This window comes from Alexandromys fortis, unplaced genomic scaffold (genome assembly GCF_014885135.2).
Source record: "Alexandromys fortis isolate MF-2015 unplaced genomic scaffold, M_Fortis_MF-2015_v1.1 scaffold_173, whole genome shotgun sequence".
In the NCBI taxonomy this organism is placed as follows: Eukaryota; Metazoa; Chordata; class Mammalia; order Rodentia; family Cricetidae; genus Alexandromys; species Alexandromys fortis.
This window is the reverse complement of record NW_026068051.1, coordinates 2038217-2062980: the sequence shown is the minus strand read 5'-3', so window position 1 is coordinate 2062980 and position 24764 is coordinate 2038217. Positions and strand designations below refer to the sequence as shown.

General features: G+C 40.8%; 1 protein-coding gene across 1 annotated transcript in view; it reads left to right on the top strand.

The window, feature by feature from the left end:
• The window catches only part of Ppm1d (protein phosphatase, Mg2+/Mn2+ dependent 1D), a 44458-nt gene that overhangs the window by 7011 nt on the left and 12683 nt on the right, over positions 1-24764 (top strand). Inside the window, exons 2-4 of the mRNA XM_050119571.1 lie at positions 8326-8554; positions 16297-16421; positions 23598-23788. Coding sequence (XP_049975528.1) covers positions 8326-8554; positions 16297-16421; positions 23598-23788 — 545 coding nt within the window. The remainder of the gene's footprint in view (positions 1-8325; positions 8555-16296; positions 16422-23597; positions 23789-24764) is intronic.

Here is a 24764-nt window from a genome sequence, read left to right as displayed (position 1 = left end):
GTAAGGTGAGCATCCACGAAACTGCCTAGGCTCCCACGAAACCAATAGGTCCAGTAGAATCAAAAACCCGTTGCCATTGTTCTTGAGGTCTCAGTAGTCCTCCTTGTCCGCTATGTTCAGCGAGACCAGTTTTGACCCAGGCTTTTTCAGACCCAGGCCAGCTGGCCTTGGTGAGTTCCTGATAGAACATCCCCATTGTCTCAGTGTATGGGTGCACCCCTCGCGGTCCTGAGTTCCTTGCTTGTGCTCTCTCTCCTTCTGCTCCTGATTTGGACATCAGGCGATGAAAGGAGACAGAGACAGAGACTCAGGATGATCTCTTCTTAAGACTCTTAGCCTGCTTACATCTGCAAAGACCCCTTTCCAAAGAGTGTCAAATTCACAGGTTTCAGGGGGATACCAACCACTAACATATTTTCATCATCTCATATACCTTCCCTCCAAAATACTTAAATCTAAAGGAAAAAGATTACAATGGAAAACATCTCTTAAATTACCAAACACAGCAGTAGTTTAATTTTTTTTTTTTAAATCTTTCAAGACAGGGTTTCTCTGTGTAACAGGCCTAGCTGTCCTGGAACTAGTTCTTGTAGACCAGGCTGGCCTCGAACTCACAGAGGTCCACCTGCTTCAGCCTCCTGAGGGCTGGGATTAAAGGCATGCACCACCTCCTCCCATCTTAAATTTCTTTAATGGATTAATTTTTTTAGATAGGGTCTTGGTGTAGAAGGTCCTTTTGTCTATGTGTTGCTTTCATTGGTTAATAAAAAAAAAATCTGCCTTGGCCTGTTGATAGGGCAGAACTTAGGTAGGCAGGAAAGACGGAACTAAATTCTGGGAGAAAGGAGGCAGAGTCAGAGATACCATGGATCCACTGCCAGAGTCAGATGCAGAATCTTGCCAGTAAGCCACTGCCCATGATTAATAAAATCACACAGATTAATAAAAATGGGTAAATTAAGATGTAAAACTTAGTCACATGTAAAAAACTAGAGCTAAGCAATGATTTAATTAATACAGTTTCTGTGTGGTTATTTCAGGGCTAAACTAGCTGGGTTGCTGGGACAAACAAGTGGGCCCTTCTCCAATAGGGTCTCAGTATTTGGGTGGGTATAGTGGTGCATGCCTATAATCTCAGCACTAGGGTCACTGTAGGTTTGAGCCAGCTTGGGGTACAGTGTGATAGCCTGTCTCGAAATGAAATAATTAATTACCCAGTCTTAAGTATTTTGTTATGGCAACAGAAACCAGATTTTATCATTGATGGGTTGTGGTGACACAAGTCTTTAATCCCAGCACTTTGGAGGCAGAGGCAGGCAGATCTCAAGAGTTTGAGGCCAGTCTAGTCTACTGAGTGAGTTTAAGGACAGCCAGGCTGTTACACAGAGAAACCCTGTCTCAAAAAAAAAATTAATGATTAAGAATGAGAATCCTGTTTGTAGGAATTAGGTACTATAAGTATTTACTTGCTCTTAGTTCAAGAAAATAAGTGGACCTTTTCCAGAACAGAAAGAAATATACAAAACTGAAGAAACAGGTCTCAGAAAGGTCAAAAGCCTGGGGAGTTGCCCAGAATCTAGGGCAGTTTTGTTAAAGTCCTTTTGATGTAATATGTAATAGGCTGTACTTAATTCAATAAGGAACATGAATCAGAAGTTGCAGCCTCATTTCATTTTCTAATCATCATTTGATTTATAATTGTGTCATTTTTTAAGAGTTCTCGAACTTTTTTGTAAAAATTTTTTTTGGGTGCCCCCCCAAAAGACAAGCATTTGGGCTGTTCTGGAACTCATTGTGTATCCCAGGCTACAGTCAAACTCACACAGCAATCTTTCTGCTTCAGATTCCCAAGTGCTGGGATTACCACCAGCTTGACTGTCTCAGGTTATTGTATGAATAAACTTTATATATGATTGTCAGCTCTACTCCTTTTGTGTTTTACTATCTGTACAAGTTTCTGATTTTTAGAGACTTGTGATATTTGCTTTCAGTGTGTTATTATCATGTCTCAAAGGCCTATATACGGTCTGTTCTCCCCATAATAGACTTCCTAATGTGGCAAGAGCTAGGAGGATATTCTAGACTTGTTTTGAATCTGAGCTTCTCTTACTTGTGCTGTGACTTTGCGTAAGACTATTATTGTACCAGTGTTTCCTTATCTGTAAGGTGGAGCTGATGACAATCCTGTTCACCTCCTAAAAATTAAAATGAGTATATTGTTAGTTGGTATATAATACATATCCTATGTTTCAAATTTGGGACAAAGTACACATACGGTTTTTGCTTATTTGTAATTTTTTTATTAAAATCTTTCCATTTCCTCCCTCCGTTTCATCCATCTCATGTTGCACAGACTCTCTTTGAACCTCTTGATTTTCCTGCCTCCACCTGCTAAGAGCTGGGATGCCAGGCGTATGCCACCAATTCAAGCTTAAAAACTTTATTAATTTTTTTTGGAAGACTGAGTCTTAGCTGAGCAAGGTGATTTGGGAATATAATCCCACCTTTCCAGACACTGAGACAGCAGGATTTTTAGAAGTTCATGGCCAGTCTGAACTGTACAGTCAACCAGTGCTATATAATGAAATCTTATCTCAAAACCCTAAAAGCATGGGACTAGAAAGATGGTTCAGCAGTTAAGAGCACTGGCGGCTCTTGCAGAGGACCCAGGTGTGGTTTACAGCAGCTTGTAACTCCAGTTCCAGGGGATCCAGTGCTCTCTTCTGGTGGGCACAGGCACCAACACACACATGGTTCACAAACATGCATGCAGGTATTCACACATACACATAAAAGTTAAAAAAAAAAATTAGAAAAGAAAAAAGGAGACTAGAGGTTGCTCACTTGCCTAGGATGCACAAGAGCTTGGTTTCACTCTCTAGCTCCACCAAAACAAAATAAAAAAATAAGTAAAAAGAGAGCCACTGAGTCTTTTCTGATATAGGTTAAGATTGATATTCCAGTTCCTAGGGAGGTTGAGGCAAGATTGATGGTTGCTCCCCATCTGGAAAATAAACCAAAACAACAGCAACAACAACTCCCAAAATGGCCTGTTGTGATGTGCAAACTGAAGGGCATGGTTCTTCGGAGGAGCACACACTTGATCGGCACAACATAACATAGCCTTGAACTCGCGGACTTAGTGATTCTCCTGCCTTAGCCACTCAGTAGGTGTGAAGCTAGAAATATTATATGTTTATCCTGGGTCTGGTGCTGTCACGCCCACCTCGACCCGCAAGGATGACACGTGACACACCGGAGCTCTTCTCACTGCAGTTTATTGCAGGACTTTATTCACTTTCTCTCTCTCTTCCCCTCTCTTTCTCCTCTTTTCCCTTTTTCCTTTTCCCTCTCTCCTCGGGCAAACCTCTCCCAGCCCTTAAGTAGGCATGGGCTGCCAATCCTGGATTGCCAGGTGGGCATTGCCCATAGGCCCACGCATATGCAAGCAGCTGATAATCATTGCGTGATCATAGCATAAGTCAGGCCTTAGCCGTCTCAGGAGTAGATTATACATCTCCATCAGGTGTGGTTCTATGCTGCTCTCTACATGGTGCAGTAGTGCATAACCCATAATTCTATTGTATATGGGAGGATGAGGCAGGATTGTGGGTTCCCTCTATCCTGGAAAACACAGTGAGATACCCCACCTTAAAAACAACAAAACTGCTACAAAACTCCACTGAAAAACAATTTTATAGGCTTATTTGGGAAACATGTAAGAGAATATAAAAGAAAGTGTAGGGATGCTTAAATTTGAATTATTAAATGCTATAAATAGATTAGTAGTTTAAAGTCAGAACTGCAACTGAGACAAATTGTAACATGATAAAGGTGGCATTTCAAGTGAATTTCATTACTTTTAGCACACTGTAGAATACCTATTTGTACAATTTGCTTTTGACTAAAGTCATGGGGTACTTTTTCATTCATCTGTGTATTTATTTTGTATATGTGTGTGAATCCATGTGAGGTTCAGAGGGCAATTTGTGGGCGTTGGTTTTCTCTTTCACATGGATTCCAGGGATTTTGGGGGCATGGTGCCTTTGCTCACTGAGCTTTCTTTGTAAATTTTTTCTTCCCTCCCTCATTCCTTCCCTCTCTCCCTCTCTCTTTGGAGACATGATCTCTCTACTCAGCCCTCCCTCTCTCCGTCTCTCCCTCCCTCCTCCCTTCCTCCCTTTCTCCCTCTCTCTTTGGAGACACGATCTCTCTCTCAGTCCTGCTGTCCTGGTAGTCTCTATGTAGACCAGAAATACACCTGTCTGTGTCTTCTAGATCAAAGTCACACACCACCATGCCTGACTGTAAATTTTATTTTTTAAATCAGCCTGGTCTGCCTCGGAATTCTTTGTGTTGCTGAGGATGACTTTGAACTCTTGATCCTCTTTTCTCTACCTCCTCAGTGCTGATATTACAGGTGGATACCATCATGTCAGTTCAGAAATGTGATTTAAATAATATTGTTGTTTTGGATGTTCTCTTATTTGCCTTCCACACCAATACCATTTTATTTTAGGGTGAGTTTTGTACATGACTCAGTTACTTAAATGTCTTTATTAAATTTTTGTTTTTCTGATTTTGTCTTTTGTTTGCTTGTTTGTTTATTTATTCCTTTTTCATTTCCTTTTTTCTGGGCAGGGTTTCTCTGTGTAATAGTCATATCTGTCCTGGAACTTACTTGATCAACCAGACCTGCCTTGAACTCACAGAGATTTACCTGCCTCTGCCTTCCAAGTGCTGGGTTAAAAGCGTGCGCCACCACTGCCCTGCAGTTTGGAATTTTTTGAGACATAGGTTCTTACTGTGTATCCCTGGCTAGCTTAGAACATGATCTGCAGACTATGCTGATCTTGAACTCAACTGTTCTTCCTCTACCTCCCCAGTGTTGGGGCTACATGTGTACCACTAAGTGTTGACTGGATGTCAGTAGTGAATGAATATATTGTCCAGTTAGGGAAGAGAACATTGCATTATAGATGTGCCCGTATGTCTTTCCTGTTTGTGTGTGCTGCTGGGCACTGAATATAGAAGTTAGTGCATGTTAGCTGGACGGTGGTGGCGCACGCCTTTAATCCTAGCACTCAGGAGGCAGAGGCAGGTGGATCTCTGTGAGTTCGAGGCCAGCCTGGTCTGTAAGAGCCTGTCTAGTTCCAGGACAGGCTCCAAAGCTACAGAGAAACCCTGTCTAGAAAAACCAACCAACCAATCAAACAAAAACAAACAAACAAAAACAAAACAAAACAAAAGAAAAAAAAGGTTAGTGCATGTTAAGTAAGCTCTCCTTTTTACATAATTTCTTGAGATGGTCTCATGAAGTTGCCCAAGCTTGCCTTGAACTGCCTCTGTTGCACAAGCAAGCCTTGAACTATTGATCTTTCTGCTCCAGCCTCCCCAGTAGTTGGGATTAGTTTTCTGCCACTGAGGCTTCATTTCTATCTACTTCCAAAGAGTAACCATCACTTCAACCTTAGTTCTGTGCTGCTTGTTTATTTTTCTTAGTAGTTTCACCAAGTCTGTTGAATGTAATATATTTGAAGAAATTCACACATATACCTTCTTTTACCTCCTGCTTTTATGAAATTCTTATGCATTGTGTATAGTCAGGAGGACTAAGGTTGGTGTTTATTTTTAACCTTCATAAACAGTGTTGCTTTGGCCATTTGTTTCTATTTGTATTTCTGCAGTAACATGTGGTGTATTCCTAGGGGGTGGTTGGAGAGTATGCCTTTCTTCACCTCTCACAGATACCCAAATGTTCCTGCAGTGTGCCGGTTTACATTCACACTCATCAGTAGTTGACTAGAGTCTGTGCTGCTCAGCTTGTCCAACCACATTTGCTAATCTCATATTTTAAGCAGTTTAGTACTTATGCAGTGGTATTTTGTGGTTTTTAATTATTGTTTACTAGATGACTGAAAAAAATTAAATACCTTTGCATGTTTTTTTGTCCGAGTTTTCTCTTTGGTTCAAGGCCTATTTAGGCATAGTGTATTTTTTTTCTTTAGGTGGACTGTCTGACTGGCTTGAGTTTAGGAACATTTTATATTACTTTTTCCATTCTGTGAAGTATCTTTTCATTCTGTTCCTGGTAATTTACTAAGTAAACTACTTTCTGTCCTTGTGGGAACACAGGGAGGCCAGAGGGTATTGGAGTCCTTAGGGCTGGAGTTACAGTGTGGATGCTGGGATCCAATTCCAGTCCTCATGATTGAGCAGCAAGTGCTCTTCGCTGCTGAGCCATTGCTCCAGCCTTGGTTTATCACCTGTAGACTCTTGTATTTTTCAGGATGCAATAAAGAAGGAAACCAATTCATTCCTTTTTTTCTGGCTGTTCTTTCTTAAATGAGTGCCTTCTACAACCATTCTTTGTGTAGTTTTGTTTGCCCAGACTTACAGGCATCCCTCATATTTGCTTGTGACCTTTTTCTGTGCTTCAGTCTGCTATGGGGTTATTTTTATATTCTGTCCTTTTAGTTGAGTTTTGGTGGGCAGAATATGTAAGTGAGTGATTTAGTCTCCCATCATGAATTTGCAGTTATGACTTAGTATTACAGAATTGTTGACTGTCACTGAACTTAGACACTATATAGTTTGGAATTGATCCGAGAGTTGTTACTTAATATTTTAGTTATCTTAAACATGCTTCTTGGGGCTGGAGAGATGGCTCAGAGGTTAAGAGCCCTGGCTGCTCTTCTAGAGGTCCTGAGTTCAATTCCCAGCAACCACATGGTGGCTCACAACCATCTTTACTGAGATCTGGCGCCCTCCTCTGGTGTGTGGGCATACATCGAGGCAGAACGTTGTATACATACATAATAAATAAATCTTTAAAAAAAAAGAGTTCTAAAAATGCTTTTTAACCATTCATTCAAAGTATCAATTTTTTCATTATAAGATGAAATAATGGGAGTAATTTTATGTCTCAGAAGTTTATTGTAAGTATTACCTAAAGTAATTCATGCAAGCTTCTTAGTATAGAACCTTGTTCATGTGTTCAGTAAATGCTGATAGGTGAGACATGGTTCAGCAGTTGAGAGCACGTGCTGCTCTTACAGAGGACCTGACTTCAGTTCCCAGCACCCACCTCAAGAGATGAACAACTGCCTATAACTCTAGCTTCAGGGAATCTGATGGCCTCTTCTGGCCTGTTTTGTGCTCATAAAGGAACATGGTATATAATAGTCAATCACGTACACACATGCTTGCATACACACAAGTGAGAGAATATGGAAGGCAGCGGTAGGCAGGTCTCTGAGTTCGTGATTAGATTAGTTTGGTCTATGTAGCAAGTTCTAAGCAAGCCAGGGCTACATAGTGAGACCCTTTTCAAATATCTATATAAGCAAAAAAAAAATTAAATTTGTTAAAATTTGAGTATTTAAAAGTTGTTAAAAAAACAAGTAGCAATTTCTGGAAAGATTTAATATGTGCTAGCTTCTGATGAAATGGAATTATAACTGTAACACAGAGCGGGGCTAGAGTACTTGGATGGCATGTAGGAGGCCTTGGGTTTATTTCCTAGCAAAGAAAAACAAGACCAGTGTACCTTGCTTCTCCATGTAACCATGACTGATTAGTTATCTGGAAGTAGAAAATCTGTCCTGTGATTTGTTTCAGTATTGGTTTATGGGTTATTACAGTTATTTATAGATTTTTTTGATTAGAGAATTAATTCAAATTCTCAAGTAGTATGCTGGTTGGTTTTATGTCAACTTGACACAAGCTAGAATCATTTTGGAAGAGGGAACCTCAGCTGAGAAAATGCCCTCACCAGATTGACCTGTGGAAAAGCCTGTGGTGCACTTTCTTGATTGATGTGGGAGGACCCAGTTCACTGTATGCAATGCCACCCCTTGGCTGATGGCCCTGTTCTGTAAGAAAGCAGGCTGAGAAAGCCATGAGGAACATTTCAGTAAGCATTCCTTTGTGCTCTCTGCCATCCAGGATTTTGATAGTGGAGTATGAAATGGAAGTGTTAAGATGAAATAAACCCTTTCTTTCCAGCCAGAATTGGTCTTGGTCATGGTGTTTTAGCACAACGATAAAAACCCTTACCTCAGACAAGTAGATTCTGAATGTACCCTCTCTCTCTCTTTCCTTCCTGTTCATTCATTCATTCTGGACTAGGAGTTGAATCTAGGACCTTGAGAATACTAGGCAGGTGCTTTGCTTCTGACTACATCTCCAGCTTAAACTTTTTTGTTGTACAAATTCAAGTGTTAACATGCTAATTCAAGAATTGTTGCTTGTTATATTCTAATAACTGTGCTTATGTATGTACCTGGAGAAGTAAAATATAAAATATTTTCTTTCTTATTACAGCAGAATGGCCAAAGACGATGACAGGTCTTCCTAGCACATCCGGGACAACTGCCAGTGTGGTTATCATACGGGGCATGAAGATGTATGTAGCTCATGTAGGTGACTCTGGGGTTGTCCTTGGAATTCAGGATGACCCAAAGGATGATTTTGTCAGAGCTGTGGAGGTGACACAAGACCATAAGCCAGAACTTCCCAAGGAAAGAGAAAGAATCGAAGGACTTGGTGGGAGGTAATTACTTGTTTTGTCTGTCTTATTTTGGTTTTATTTAGCCAGCTGTCTACACTGTCTTTTGTCTTTACATTTCCTCCAGTATTCCCTTTTAATTGAGACAGATTTTGTTATGTGGGCCAGCCTGCATGTAACCCGTTGTGTAACCCAGGCTGGTCTACAACTGGTGACCCTCTGCTTTAATGTCCTCACTGCTGGGATTATATACATATCCTTCCTCCCCTTCCCTCTCTTCTTTTGAGACAGACTCGTATATAGCTGAACCTGACCTGGAACTCCTACTCTTCTTGATTCTATACTGACATCGTTCGGAATCTGGACAGAGCAGAACAGCTAATCTGTGCCATGTACCTTGCTGATACTATTTTTATTTATTAATTTTACAGTTTATCATTAAACAAGTGCTCTCCTGTTTCAGTCTTCTGGGACTTGTGCCATAAGTACAGTGACATAAAGCACTGAGTGACAGGAATGACATTTTTTTTCATTTTTGCAGGTCTCTGTAGTACTTAGAAGGTGACAGTCTCATATCTTCTGTCTTTACTCTGCCATGGAATATTAGCTTGGTTGCAGTAACTGGGGACACACACACACATACACACACATTCTTTCTCTTTCTTTCTTTCTTTCTTTCTTTCTTTCTTTCTTTCTTTCTTTCTTTCTTTCTTTCTTTTCTTTTCTTTTCTTTCTTTCTTTCTTTCGACAACTTGTGTGGACCAGGCTGGCCTTAGACTGACAGAGTCCTCTGACTTTGTGTCACCAAGGCCAGGAGTTTTTTTTACCTGGAAAGTAGTTTTATTATCTGTCACCAGCCACAAGATGTGTGACTGTGAGTTTGAGGTTGTTTTGAGCCACATAGCAAGCTACAGGCTAGCTGTGCTACATAGTAGAGATACTTTTTCAAAAAAAACAAAACAAATGTCGTCTATGCTCTCTCCGCCTATTCAGTCTTTATTCCCTTACCCTTGGCAACCACTGACCTGTTCACTGTTATAGTTTTGCTTTTTCCAGACTATTATATGGTTAGAATTTATAGAAGCCCCCACACAAGGTTTTGTAGTAAATGAATCCATCATTTAGCTACTTATTTATTCCTGGGGTTCTGTAGCATAGCCAATCATTCCTCTGCTGAAAAACTACCTGTAGACGCATGGCCTTCTCAACCATGGTGAAAACACTTGCTTTGAAAGCTTTGGCATTTCCTGTGAAGTCGCCAGACCATATTTTGAGAGACATTTTGCTAATGTATACATGGTTTCACCTTTTAGATTTTAATCTTAAACTGGAATTTAAAAAAGCTAAGCAATGTAGTTGAGATACAGGTTAATTTTTTCATATGGTGTCCAGTAACTAGTTAGACAATTACACACCTCTTACTGAATTCTTACACTTTTATTTCATGGAAAGATTGTGTTGAGTTTATCATTTCCTCCTGCTTTTTCTGGTTAAGATAAAAATGTGGTAGGGCGACATTCCTTATTGTGAAATGAAGCTCCTTCTGACTAGAGACTACATAGACCAGGTAGTTACAGTCCTTATTTATTTTATGTGTATGTATGTGTCTGAATGTTTGCCACATGTATGCATGTGACCATGGAGTCCAGAAGAGGGCATTGGATCCCCTAGACCTGGAGTTAGAGGTGATGTGAGCCACCAGTGAGGCTGCTGGAGCTGAGCTTGGGTCCTCTGTAAGAGCAGTAAGTGCTCTTCAGTGCTGAACCAGCACTCCAGCGCTGTAGTTAAAGTCTTGTTAGAGGCTGCTGATTGTTGGGGCATCGGAAACTCTCCTGACTGTGTTGAGTATTGGGGCTTATGCCTGTTATCCCAGCATTTTAGAGGATAAAGCAGAATTACCAGGAGTTGGTGGCCAGCCCAAGTTACATACTAAATTTTAGGCGGGCCTTAATTACAAAGTGAGACCCTGTCTCAAACAAATAAGCAAAACCCCATCTATCTAAACTGTGTGGCCTTGTTTATTTAAAACTTAGCTGTTAAGCCAGGCATGGTGGTACATGCCTATAACCCCAGCATTTAGAGCAGAGGCTGGGAGACTGCTGCAGGTTAGAGGCCAGCCTTGTCTACAAAGCAAGTTCCTGACCAGCCAAGGCCACCTAGCAACATCCTGTGTCAAAAAAGCTCTTCAGTTGTAATTTTTGTGACTAGATTCCTGGGAATTCTTACTAAGGATTGCTTTCAAGGTCCTTTGTCTTTGAAATTGCTGTCTTGAATACTTTTATTATTTTTTTTCTGTTACCTGTAGTCTTAAATGAATCTGCTTTCAGGGTATAGGCTATTTAATCTTATCAGAGATAGTTGTACATATACTTGGGTCTTTTCCCATGTTTGTTTTGTCTTTCATATACTAGTACTATAATCTCTCTCACCTCTGTGTGTGAGAGAGGGAGACACAGACGCAGGGAGGATCTCATGCACTCTACTGCTGTTTTTTCTCTAGTCCCCCACAGTATTCATTCTTTCATTTATTCATTCATATTTGAGGCAAGGTCTCACCCCATTCCCCCGCAATATCTGTCTGTCTGTCTGTCTGTCTGTCTGTCTGTCTGTCTATCTGTTTTTGAGACAGGGTCTCATTATGTACCTCTGGCTGTCCTGGAACTTATTATGTAGACCAGGTTGGCTTGGATCTCTCAGAACTCTGCCTATCTCTGCTTACTGATTGCTGGGATCAAGCACGTGTGCAACCATACCCGGCCCCTATAATCTTTTAAATTGAGTCATTATTTGATTTTTTTGTCATTTCTGGAGATCAGACCCAGGTCCTTCCACCTGTTACACAAATGCTCTGCTGCTGAGTTGTCACTAGTCTCTCTTGTTTTTTGTTTTTTTTTTTTTTTTTTTTTTTGAGTCAGGGTTTCTCTGTGTAACCCTGGCTGTCCTGGAACTCAGAGATCTGCCTGCCTCTCTCCCAAGTGCTGGGACTAAAGGCTTGTGCCACCATGCCCAGCATGTCACTAGTCAGTCAGTCTCTCTCTCTCTCTCTCTCTCTCTCTCTCTCTCTCTCTCTCTCTCTCTCAAAGATTCATTTATTTATTATGTATACAGTGTTCTGTGTGCATATATGCCTGCATGTTAGATGAGACACCAGATATCATTACAAATGGTTGTGAGCTCCTATTGCTGGGAATTGAACCCAGGACCTCTGGAAGAGCAGCCAGTGCTGTTAACCTTTGAGCCATCTCTCCAGCCCCATTAGTTTCTTACTACACATTTTTAATATTGGTGGGCCTGATACCTTCTTAGTTTTTTTAGGAAAATATTTTTCTAGCTTATATTTATTTTTAATAATCTATTTAGCTTTTATTTTATGTGCTTTGGTGTAAAGGTGTCAGATCCCCTGGAATTGTAATTACAGACAGCTGTGAGCTGCCATGTGGGTGCTGGGAATTGAACCTGGGTCCTCTGGAAGAGCAGCCAGTACTCTTACCTGCTGAGCCATCTCTCCAGCCCCTATTTTATTTATTTTTTTTAACTTGAATTTTTAAAGTTATATTTTCTTTCATTTTTTTAGTAGCCTTTAAAAAGAGTTTATAGTTTTTGCCTTTTCCCTTAAAAATACCATCTGGACAGTTGGACACATGATTTTTGCCATTTGGGAACAGGTGTCTTTTTGCAAAAATTGAGCCATTTTATGATCAGTTATTTCCTGTCTTCCCTCTGTCCCGACCTAGGCAGTTGGCCAGCGCTCTTGTTTTTCCAGCCTTCTGTTGATGCACAGTCAGCTCTCTGCATGTCAGGCTGTTCTCTCCATTTGCCTCTTAACACAGAACAGCAGCAGGGTGTGCAGTAAAAGCAGTAGCTTGCAACATTGCTTTGGTTTTAGACGTTTTTTCTTAAACAGCACATTATTTGTTGTGTTTCTTAGACACCCAAAGACCATAATACCCTTGCTAATATAATTTCTAGGGAGTTCCTAATTTGTATTGGAGACAGCTGCTGGAATTGCTTCCAACCGGAGGCTCGCCTTGTCAGTAGTCTTTGAGAAAGAACACTGACTTTAAGATGACTTGAAGACAGAATGTTGGCGTCCATTCTCATTGTATTTCTCCTGTTTCATGTGCTTGTGAATGTCCAATGTACTTTATTCTACCCTCAATTGAGCCTCAGCATTGAATAAGCATAAGAAATGACTGTCCCCTGAGTAAATTGGGAGTGTGGGGACCATGGAAGAGGGTTGAAGGAGAGGGAAGACAGAGGAGAGAAAAATATATAGCTCAATAAAAACAAAAAATTAAATGACTGCCTCTAGTTGGAGGGCTCCCGGCCACCGGCTAGCTCTACCCAAAATAATTACACGGAAACTGTATTCATTTTAAATACTGCTTGGCCCATTAGCTCTAGTCTCTTACTGGTTAATTCTCACACCTTGATTAACCCATTTCTAATAATCTGTGTAGCACCATGAGGTGGTGGCTTACCAGGAAGGATCTTAACCTGCATCCATCTTGGAGAGGAGAGCTATATCGTCTGCTCACTTCCCTTCTTCCCAGCCTTCTGTTCAGTCTACTCCACCTATCTAAATCCTGCCCTATAAAAAAGCCAAGGCAGTTTCTTTATTAACCATTGAAAGTAACACATAGATAGATGACCCATCTACATCAACTGCCCTTGGTCTTCTAACTCTCCCTGTCTATAGAAATGAAAGTTGAACTTATTCTCCAAAACAATGGTGAATGAAGGACTTTCTGGAGTTCTGTTTGTATTGACATTTACAGCTCTATGTTGATATTTATGCTCATTCTATACTGTTGCGGGAGGTCTTTCCGCCCCTCCAACCAATAGCTGCTGTGATACCACGAGGGCGGAAGAGGAAGTGAGGTCAGACTCTGTTCTGCTCCCTGAGAGACTCTGCTCTCCGGAACACAGACGCCACGCTCAGCTCTCCCGGGTAGACGCGATAGCTCTGCTCTCTGAGGCACACGCGATGAAGATGGATGTAGGCTAGAATCTTCCCGGTAAGCGCACCTTGGGGTGCTTACACACATTATTAGAAATGGGCTAGTCCAGGTGCGAGAATTATCCTGTAAGGGCTAGAGTTCATGGGCCAAGCAGTTCTTAAATGAATACAGTTTGTGTGTTGTTATTTCGGGCATAAGCTAGCCAAGCGGCCGGGGTGTTGGGGACGCAGCCCCGCCGCCGCTCCTATTTCAACACTATACTTGTTTCAGTCTTTAACTGTACTGTTGTCATATCACTAGTGACCACTGGCCACTGCTTAAGTTTAATAAAAATTATAGACTCAGGGCTGGAGAGATGGCTCAGCAGTTAAGAGCATTGCCTGCTCTTCCAAAGGTCCTAAGTTCAATTCCCAGCAACCACTTGGTGGCTCACAACCATCTGTATGTGGTCTGGTGCCCTCTTCTGGCCTGCAGGCATAACGCAGACAGAATATTGTATACATAATAAATAATTAAATATTTAAAAAACATTATAGACTCGGTTCCTCATTACCTACTTAGTGTTTGCTATCATTGTGGTTAGTGTAGGACGGAATGAACATTTTCCACTGTTGCTCAGATCTCTTGGCTTGGTCCTATTTTTTGTTGCTTATCTTCTACTTTCTTTCATTTAGTCTTATTTGGTATGTGTCATGGAAAGTGTGTGGAGGTCAGAGGATAATTGGAGAGTTTGTCTCTGCCTTCCACTTTATTTGAGACAGGGTTTCTGCCAGTGACCAGAATTTTCCTAGAATTCTCCTATCTCCCTGTAGGAATTCTGGGATTGTGCCTGGCTTTTACATGAGTCCTGGAGATCTGGGTTCAGGTTTGACAGGGTTTTTCTGGAATAGCCCTGGTTGTCCTGGAATGTTGCAGGGAGTGGGGGGCCCTTTGTTTGTCCTGGCAGCCTGGCTAGCTTACACCCGAAATAACCACACAGAAACTGTTTTAAAACACTGCTTGGCCATTAGCTCTAACTTCTTATTGGCTAACTCTTACATATTACTTTAACCCATCTCCATTAATCTGTGTATTGCCACATGCCTGTGGCTTACTGGCAAGATTCTAACCAGTGTCTGTCTGAGGCGGAGGATCCATGGCTTCTCTCACTCTGCCCTTCTTCCTAGCATTCAGTTCTGTCTTCTCCGCCTACCTAAGTTCTGTCCTATCAGGCCCAAAGCAGTTTCTTTATTCATTAACCAATGAAAGCAACACATGAACAGAAGAACCTCCTACACCACTGGAACTCCTTTTGTAGACCAGGCTGGCCTCGAACTCACAGAGATCCTCCTTCAGTGCTGGAAGTAAAGGTGTGCATCTTGTGGATAAAACCGAGGTTGTCAGGCTTGGTGGCAGGCACTTTTACCTCCAGAGCCATTTTGCTGGCCCTTTCCCTCAATTTTATTTGGAGATGCATTCCCTGTTGTCCATGTACCCGTACATTTGATGATTCTTCTACTCAGTCTCTTTAGTAGATGAGATTACAGGCATCCACACCACCACACTTCAGGAACTTCTTTGTCTACCTGGTTTTTGAGACGGTCTCTCACTTTGGCCTGACCTTGCTGATTTGTGTAGGCTGAATGGCCAGCGAGCTCCAGGTATCCTCATTTCTGCCTCCCCAGTGCTGCCTTCATCCTAAGTGTGTGCTACCAGCACCACCCTGTCTTGATTTTTTTGGTTCCTGAGGATAGAACTCAAGTTTTTCTGTTTTTGCAGACTCTTTATTGGCTCAGCTATCTTTGTAGTTCCTCTATTGGAATTTTTTTAAAAAATCAGAGGGGGATGGAGAGATGGCTTAGCAGTTAAGTTGGCTGCTCTTCCAGGAGTCCTAAGTTCAATTCCCAGCAACCACATGGTGGCTCACAACCATCTATAAGCAACAGTTCCGTGGGATCAGATGCCCTCTTCTGGCACACAGGTGTATGTGCAGCTAATAAATCTTTAAAAGATTTAGAATTTTTTGTGTATGTGTATGTCAGAGGGTATAATGCAGAGAAACCATGATTAATTTGAAATAAGTGTCAATTTTCTTTTAAGTAAATCCCATTCAGTCATACCAAGCACAGAATGAGAAACAATCTCAATACTTTTAATTTTTTTCCCAAATAATTAACTATACTTATGAAAGTTTAAGGTACCCTGTGGTAACTAACTTTTTTGTATACTAATTAACGGTTTTATTGTTTTATAGCAAAGTTGTAGGAGGATTTTCCTATTCCGTAACTCCCATATGTAGCTCTTCTGTTCTCCAGGGCTAGTTTCATACTTTGAAATGCATAGGAATCTTTAGTCCAAGCAGACATTGAACCTTCTGCCACTACCTTCCAAGGGATTAGTCTGAGTCACCATGCCCAGCTCCTATTAATCTGCAAGTCAGAAACATTGCAGCTGGCATCCTTTTGTTTCTTTCATCCCTAAGAAATTGGAAAACTCTTTTAAATTTATCTTAAGTAAATGCTTTCCATCTATTGACCCTCTTTTTCACCTTCCCTGTTAAATTTGAGTCCTGTCGTCCTGGGCTTTTCTTTGTCCTAGTTCTTCATTTTCATATTATTTGCAGTTGGTTCTGTTTGGCCTACTCTAGTCAAATTTTTTTCATGTAAATCCTACACTGTTTTGTTTGTCTTTTTATAAGCCGGAACCTTTGCTTAATATATCTTTGTACTTGAAACATGTCATTTTATGATAATGTAATCTCTTTTTATTAATTCCTTACATATCAGGCTTGGTTATATTTTAATAATTTAAACTACTTATGAACTTTGTTCTTTGTTCACTTTTTAGTGTGATGAACAAGTCTGGAGTGAATCGTGTAGTTTGGAAGAGACCTCGGCTCTCTCACATTGGCCCTGTTAGGAGGAGTACAGTCATTGATCAGATTCCTTTCCTGGCTGTAGCGAGAGCACTTGGTAAGATGGATTTATAATTGGTAAAATAATTTTCTATTTTCTGCATTATATAGGAGTAAAAGATGATAGGGAGAGCGGAGGTCGTCTGTGGTAAGGTTAGAGATGATGAAACTATGAAAATACTTTAAATGTGAAGTAAGAGTTAAGGTATATACTTCAGCACCAGTTGTTCTTTGCTTACAATTTATGCTGTGGTCTTCTTAATTTTCATCTATACTTAGGGATATTTAGAGATCTGTGTGTCTGTTACTTAGATACTTATATACCCACATGCCTGTCCAGGCTTAATGGTGTAATTAAAACTATTTTTCAATATTCTTACTTACTTCAACCCTTAATATCCTTAATCTGCAGCAATTTGTTTTGTTTTTTAGCTAAATAAATTGTCCATGCCAAAATAAAAATTATTTTTTGTAGATATTCTGGTTTTAAAATAAAGACTAGAACTTTTTGTTTTGCTTTGTTTTTATATTATTTAGTTTTGAATATAATGAACAGATTTATTAAGGAAAATTTAGAGAACTTCCAATAGTAGGAGGGGCTCAATGGGAAGAATATCCTTTTCTTATTTTTGAGATGATCTTGCCAGGAGGTGGTGGCTTACACCTTTAATCCCAGCACTCAGGAGGCAGAGACAAGTGGATCTCTGTGAGTTCAACGTCAGTCTGGTCTTCAGAGCTAAGGTTGATCTGATATCACTGTATGGCCCTGTGTGATCTTGTCCTCATAATGATTCTCCTACTTCAGCCTCTCAACTGGCTGGGCTTCTAGGCGTGAGTTAACACACATTGCTGAGACTAGAGAATTAACAGCTAATAAAATAGCTGCATTGGCTCTCCTAAGATAGTTTTTCTAAAGAAAAATTTGGGGCTGGAGAGATGGCTCAGCAATTAAGAGCAATGACTACTCTTCCAAAGTACCTGGGCTCAAGAGTTCAATTCCCAGCACCGGCATAGGAGCTCACAATGGTCTGTAACTCCAGTTCCAGAGGATCCGACACCCTCACACAGGCAAACACCAATGCATGTAAAGTTAAAGATGATAAAATAGCAATTTATTTCTGAAGTAGGTACCTGAGTACCCTAGTGTCTGGTGTTTTGGTAGGCTTTGGAGGTGTAATGCAGTTAGACAGGCTGTTGTCACAGAATAACACCAGGTAGTTAGGGAGTTACAGTAGGCCATGAAGTAGTAGATGGAGTAACTTTAGAGTAGGAAGGTTCCTTGAATGAAAGAAACGGTGCTGCAATAAAGAAGAATTTAGAAAGGGAAAAGTTCTTTTTTTTTTTTAAATATTTATTTATTATGTATACAATATTCTGTCTGTGTGTATGCCTGCTGGGCAGAAGAGGGCACCAGACCTCTTTGCAGATGGTTGTGAGCCACCATGTGGTTGCTGGGAATTGAACTCAGGACCTTTGGAAGAGCAGGCAATGCTCTTAACCTCTGAGCCATCTCTCCAGCCCAGGGAAAAGTTCTTTACACAGTGTGACTGAAATGCCACTTTTAGGGAGTATTATTTTAGCTGTATCTTGAAAGAAAGGAAAGGGCTGGTTATGTGAAAAATATTTTAGGCATGGATCCTGACCTGGGGAAGATTGTATAGTTTATCAGGAGTTGTCAGAGTGCTGGGCTGAAATGTGGTTCAGTTACTAGAGTGCCTGCCTAACACATTCAACACCCAGAGTTTGATCCCAGTACTGAGTAAACTAGGTGTTATGGTGCATACACCTCCCAGTATTTGGGAGGTGGAGACAAAAGGATCAGAAGTTCAAAGTCATCTTTAATTACATAATGAGCTTGATTCAAGTCTGTTGGCATACAAGACAGACTGTCTCAAAAGTGAACAAAAAGGCTTCAGTTGGTGAGGTAGACATAAGTTGCAGTCAAAACACAGGCACACTGAAAGTATTGTGATTTTGAGACTAGATAATAAAAAACTATAAGGGATAGTTGACTGTTCCATGACTCCCATAATGAGAAGGACATGGTATCCTTTATGTACTATTCTTCCCAAGAATGGGTAAGCTCAGTCTAAATTTTTAAAAGAGTCTAGAGAAATGATAGTCTGGTTGAAGTGGCTTGTGCCTTTAATTCCAGGAGGCGAAGTTAGGTAGAACTCGGTGAGTTCAGACCAGCCTGGTCTACTTGGAGTTCCATGTTGGCTGGGACCCTGCCTCACTTAATAAGCAATTATATTACAGGTAAATACTATCATGAGCATAATGTGGTGGCTCATGCCTGTAATCCCAGTGGTCAGAAAGCAGAGGGAGGAGGATTCTTCAAGTTTGAGACTAGCCTGGTCAGTGAGCTCCTGGTTAGCTAGAACTACATAGTGAGATTCTGTCTCCAAAACCCAAAAATACTAACTAAAGGTTAAAGATGCTTTTCATTATACCTGATACCTGACTTTGATCTCTGGGTCCCATGTGGTTGGAGAGAGTGCCCCCCTCCCTCAAGTTGTTCTCAGATCTCCATATGCATCTCATGGCACATGTATATCCCCATACACGTGTACACATACCCAACTAAATTAAATGGAGAACATGTTTATAAACAACTGGCACAGTGGCTATACATATGGAAAAAAATTCAACTTCACTAGTGTAAGAGAAATGTGAATCAAAACTGCATTGAGATCTCATTTTACTCTAGTCAAAATGATCATCGTGTAGAAAATACCAAATACAGGTGAGGATGTTGACTAAACAAGTTGGGAAAAGTGTCAAAATTGAATCTAGGTGATAGGTCTTCTTTGTCTTTTGTTTTTTTTAGAGACAGGATTTCTCTGTGTAACAGCTCTGATTGTCCTGGAACTTGTGTTATAGACCAGGCTGGTCTTGAACTCAAAGAGATCCTCCTGTCTCTGCCCCTTGAGTGCTGGGATTAAGGGCCATCACCACCACCTGCCTTTGTCTTATTTTTTAACCTTATTTTTGACAATTTTATCACTGTGTATAGTGTATTTTGTTTGTATTCATCCTCATTGCCTCCTTTTGTTCTCATCCCCCTGCTTCTGATTTCTGAGAATTGAGATTAGAGGTGTGTTCTTCCAAGCCTAGACACATCTGCAACTTTTGTATGTTGAGACAGTGTCTTGCTATGAAGCCCTAGAAAACTGTAAAGCAGTGGTTTTCAACTTCTCTAATCTTGCAACCCGTTACTACAGTTCCCCACGTTGTGGTGACCTCAACCGTAAAATTATTTTCATTGTTACTTCATAACTAATTTTGCTACTGTTCGGAATCCTAATCAAACATCTGATAATCAGGATGTCTGATATGCAACTGCTGTGAAAGGGTCGTGCAGGCCTAATGGGGTCAGGACTCACAGGATGAAAACTTCTGGCCTTGAATTTACAATCTCGCCTGAACTTACATTGACTTGACTTTATATTCTAGTCTTGACTTGACTCTTCCTGCCTCTTTTTTTGGGTTACACCCAGCTAATTTTTTGCCATTTTAGTTGATAAGTCTTGAGTTATCATATAATAAAACTGTTATGTGTGCCTTGATTATAATAATTTCAAAATCAGGAGGTAGGTGTGATACTTCTAGTTTCAGCATTTATGGAGGCTGAGACCAAGAGATATGTTTGAGGCCAGCCCAGTGAGACCTGCTTCAACCCCTCCCCACCCCTAAAATAAGTAATGCATTGGAAACTGGAACTATATACTAGTTGTAGGTTGCTCTCCTAACATTTCCAAGGCCCAAAATTTGATCCCCCACACATCATCCCACCACATAGGAGGTACATCAGTTATTCCTGAGTAGTTTGTTGTTCTTTTCAGTGCTAGATTGAACCTTACACATACCAGACAAGTGTTCTTAACCACTGAACTATGCCAGATGTCTCTGAACAGATAACTATTTAGTGCTGTGTGTTTGAACTACAATAAGGACAAGATCTTTATCCTGATGAGCTAAGGAAGGAGAAGAACATTCATCAAGTGATTGTTTGCATGAAGAACTGTGCTGTTAACTACTTATATCTCAGCTGTCCTTTTCACTAGGGAAGTGTAGCCAGGAGGCTGTGAGTTCAAGACCAGTGTGGGTCTTTAACTCAGATATTATCTCAAAAACAATAAGAAACAAACAAGCAAATAAAAAAAAAAAAAAACGAGGGAAAAGTTTCACAGAGGTTGAACACTTCCTTGACCTGACCTAGGTCTTGGGTTCAACACCTAGCACAACAAGAGACAGAAGGATGTGTTGTGTACATTTACAGAGATGTGTATCTAACACCATCCCTCAACTGTGTACTCATGATATGTAGGGACTGTGGGGTGAAGAGTAGGTGCACACGTGTCATAATGCTCTCAAACTGGTTAGAGAACATCTCCCCAAAATTTCCTCCATCATGTGGGTGCTGGGGATTTAGTTCAGGAAGTCAGGCTTGGTGGCAAGTGCTTTTACCCACCAAATCATCTCATTGACTCATTTTTCTGTTTTTTGACCCCCCCTTCCTTTTTTGTTTTTTGTTTTTAAGATTGAGTCTCATATAGTACAGGTTAAGTTGGAGAATTGACCGTGTGACTGAGCTAGCCTAAACTCTTGATTCTCCTGCCTCTACTTCGCAAGTGTTAGTAGTATAATCATTGATTCTTCATGGGCTTCAGGATTTATGTCCTAACAAGTTATGTTGATTGTAGTTTTGGGAATAGATCACTGAAGCAGGTATTGGGAACCTTGTGATAGGTTAGCCACAGGGTGGATGACAGTTTGTGGGAAGTTGGTTGAAGATCTAACATTTGCTGTTTCCTGTGGACTTGCTAGCTTAGCTGTCAGGTGCCACATACAGGATCAAGCAAAGAAGAGCTCTCTGGAACCAGAGAGACTGCTCCTGGCCCTTTCAGCACCCTCTGCTGAGGGAAAAGGGGAAATGACCACCCAGCTGGCAATCAGCACCAATGCTGGAGGCTCCTCCTCTGAACTACAGAAATGATATTCTGTGATTCAATTAGGGAACTGGCTAGAAGTATGACTTGTGATGCGCTTAAATTCAGACTCCAGGGATTTTTACTAATGAATTTTAAGTAATCTGAAACATTGTCTCAAATACTTTTTAGATCAATCATAAGAAGCCTGTCTTCTGTGTGTTGGGTACATACTGTGCTTTTTCATTCTTTTTTCCTTTTTATTTTCTCTTGTGTAACAACCCTAGCTGTTCTGGAACTAGCTCTCGTAGACCAGGCTGGCCTCGAACTCAAAATCCACCTGCTTTGCCTCCTGATTGTTGGGATTAAAGGTGTGAGCCACCACGGCCCGGCAATTTATTTTATTTTATTTTTTATTTTTTTGATTTTTCAAGATAGAGTTTCTCAGTGTAGCCCTGGCTGTCCTGGGCCTCACTCTGTGAACTAGGCTGGTCTTGAACTCACTGAGATCTGCCTGATTCTGCCTCTTGAGGGCTAGAATTAAAGGCGTGTGTCATTATGCCTGACATGATATGGCCCAGAACAAGCCTGTTCTGTAGTCTGCTTTAATTTTTTTTTCATTTAAAAAATTTTGTGTGTAGGTGTTTTCCTTGCAGATATGTCTGTGTACCATGTATACATGCAGTGCCCTTAGAAGCCAGCTGAGGGTTCCAGATCCCATGAGATGGGAGTTACTGATGAGTGTGAACTGCCATGTGGATATGGGAATTGAACTGTAATCCTCTGTAAGAGCAGCCAGTGTGCTCTTAACTACTGAAACATCTCTCTAACCCCTGCTTTCTGTCTTCCCAATGCTCATTCTTATAAATAAAAAATTAGCCAGGTGGTCGTAGCGCACACCTTTAATCCCAGCACTCGGGAGGCAGATGCAGTCGGATCTCGGTGAGTTTGAGGCCAGTGTGGTCTACAGAGTGAGTTCCAGGACAGGCTTCATAGCTACTGAGAAACCCTGTCTTGAAAAACTTAGAAAAAAATTATTTATGTATTTGTATATGTGCAATGCATGCCACAGCACACATGTGGAGGTCAAAGGACAACTTTTGAGAGTCAGTTCTGTCCTTCCACTGTGTGGGTCCCAGGGATAAAACTCAGGTTGTCAGGCGTGGCAGCGATCACCCTTAGTGATTGAACCATCTCACTGGCCTAGTGCCTATTAAATCTGTATTGTCCATATTAAATTTCTTTTAATTAAAAAGGGAGGAAGTGGGCTGAGAAAAGATAACCATTCATGAACAAATAATTTATTTGGTGTTCTCAGTATAAGTGAAATTACCCATGAATAATTTTCTCCTATTCAATCTATGCATTTTTTATTACCCTGCTGGGCTGATAAGGAATTCCAGCATAATATTAGAAGTGGCAATTAAGGCATAGTGTCCTTTTTTTGTTGTGCTTAAAAGAGTTAATAAGTATATACTTATTTATCTCTGGTTCTAGGGATCACACCCAGGTCTTCGCACATGTGCAACAAGCTCTCTGGTTTCTGATGTATATCTTTACCCCATGGCATAGTTTTTATTTTAAAGTTTTTTCACTGGTATATAAATTGTACCTAGTGCTGGGTTACAGAAAGTCATATTTATTTGTTTGTCTGCCTGTCTGGGTTCTTTTTTTTTTTTTTTTTTTTTTTTTTTTAAAACAGGGTTTCTTAGCATAGCCCAGGTTGGTTTGGAATTGACTCTGTAGACCAGGGTGGCCTTGAACTCACAGATCAACCTACCTCTGCCTCCCAAGTGCTGTGGTAAAGGCTTGCACCACCACCACCACCACCGCCACCGCCACCAGCCTAAGGTAGTTTTTATTTAAGTATGTCTGTACTTTGAGCTAATTGTCTCCCATACCCTCTTACCGGCATTCTTCATGCTCCCTTTCTCATTAGTCCCCATTGTTTTCTTCCCTAGACAGTTTCATTTCTAATTTTCTTCCATAAATACCTGATCTTATGTACTTGCTTAAAACCTAGGAACCACAAAAGAGAGAAACCATAGGATATTCTGATACTGCTTAGTTCCTCTTGCATTTTTCCTTAGCACTACTTAAAGGTTAAGGAAGATGTTTGCTGCAAATCCCCATGCTAGTTTTTCAGCGTGGTGAGGGAATTCTCTTGTCCCTAGTATGTTTACATGGGTTTTGAATATTATCAGTGCTGTTCTGCACCTATTGGAATAGACCTGGGGATTCTGCCAATGTGACACTCTTACCTTGAAAGTAATAATAACTGTACCTTCTGCTCCTTCATCCAGGTGACTTGTGGAGCTATGATTTCTTCAGTGGTAAGTTTGTGGTGTCACCTGAACCAGACACAAGTGTTCACACTCTTGACCCCCAGAAGCACAAGTATATTATCCTGGGAAGTGATGGACTTTGGAATATGATTCCACCTCAAGATGCCATTTCCATGTGCCAAGACCAAGAGGAGAAAAAATACTTAATGGTGAGAAGTGACTCGGTGGTTTGATGCTGTCTGAAGTGTTTGGGTTATGTTGTTCATGGTGGGGAGTCTAGCCTAGGATGTTTGTCTTATGTCTCATCATTTTTTTTCTGAACAAACCTCATAACTATTTACAGTGACTGTTTTCCTTTTCCCATATACCTTTCAACCACCAGGCTTTTTTGTTTCTGTGTACTTACCTACTTTGGATATTTTCTACGAGTATGATCATATACCACAGCACCTTTTTAATCTAGTATTTGTTTAGTATAATGTGTAGAGTGGTGTTTTGTTATGCTCACGTCATGAGCTCCCCCAGAGACCACCAGGAGTCCAAGTTTGTAGGCAAAATCAAAGAGCCTTTATTGCAAGCTTGAGCCTGAACTCTCTGTCTTTTCTGACACAGCTGTATCCGGGAGAGTACTGAGCTCAGCTATGGCAGGGTTTTTAAGGAGTAAAGGATGGGGAAGGGGAAGGGAATTCTGAATTCAGATGGGGGTTGAACTCCTGAGTGAGGTGACAAGTCTTATCAAATAGGGATTGGTACTGGCGTTGCTGTAAGGAAATTAGCAACCTATGTACAAGTTAGGTAAGCTATTCCTAATGTTCTGGAGCATCTAGTACTCATTTGTCTCAACTCTGATTGGTCACCCATAGGGTACAGTTTGTGGCTCTTCCTGGTTATTGTAATAGAGAGGTCTAGTCCCAGTATTGTTAGTTTGCAGCCTGTCATGGCTGCACTGATGTTATGTTAGGCCTCTTCAGTTTGTCCTCTGGCACAAGGTTTGGATTCAGAATGTAACAGATGCTAGGCAAGTGTGTTAACCCTCCAGTGTTTTTTTGTTTTATTGTTTTCTTTTTAAACTTTACTGAGATAGGGTCTTTCCTAAATTGATAAGGTTGACCTAAAATTTGGCTCTAATTTTGGAATTAATCCTTCTGCCTTACCTTCCTGATAGTTAGGATTACATACATGAAC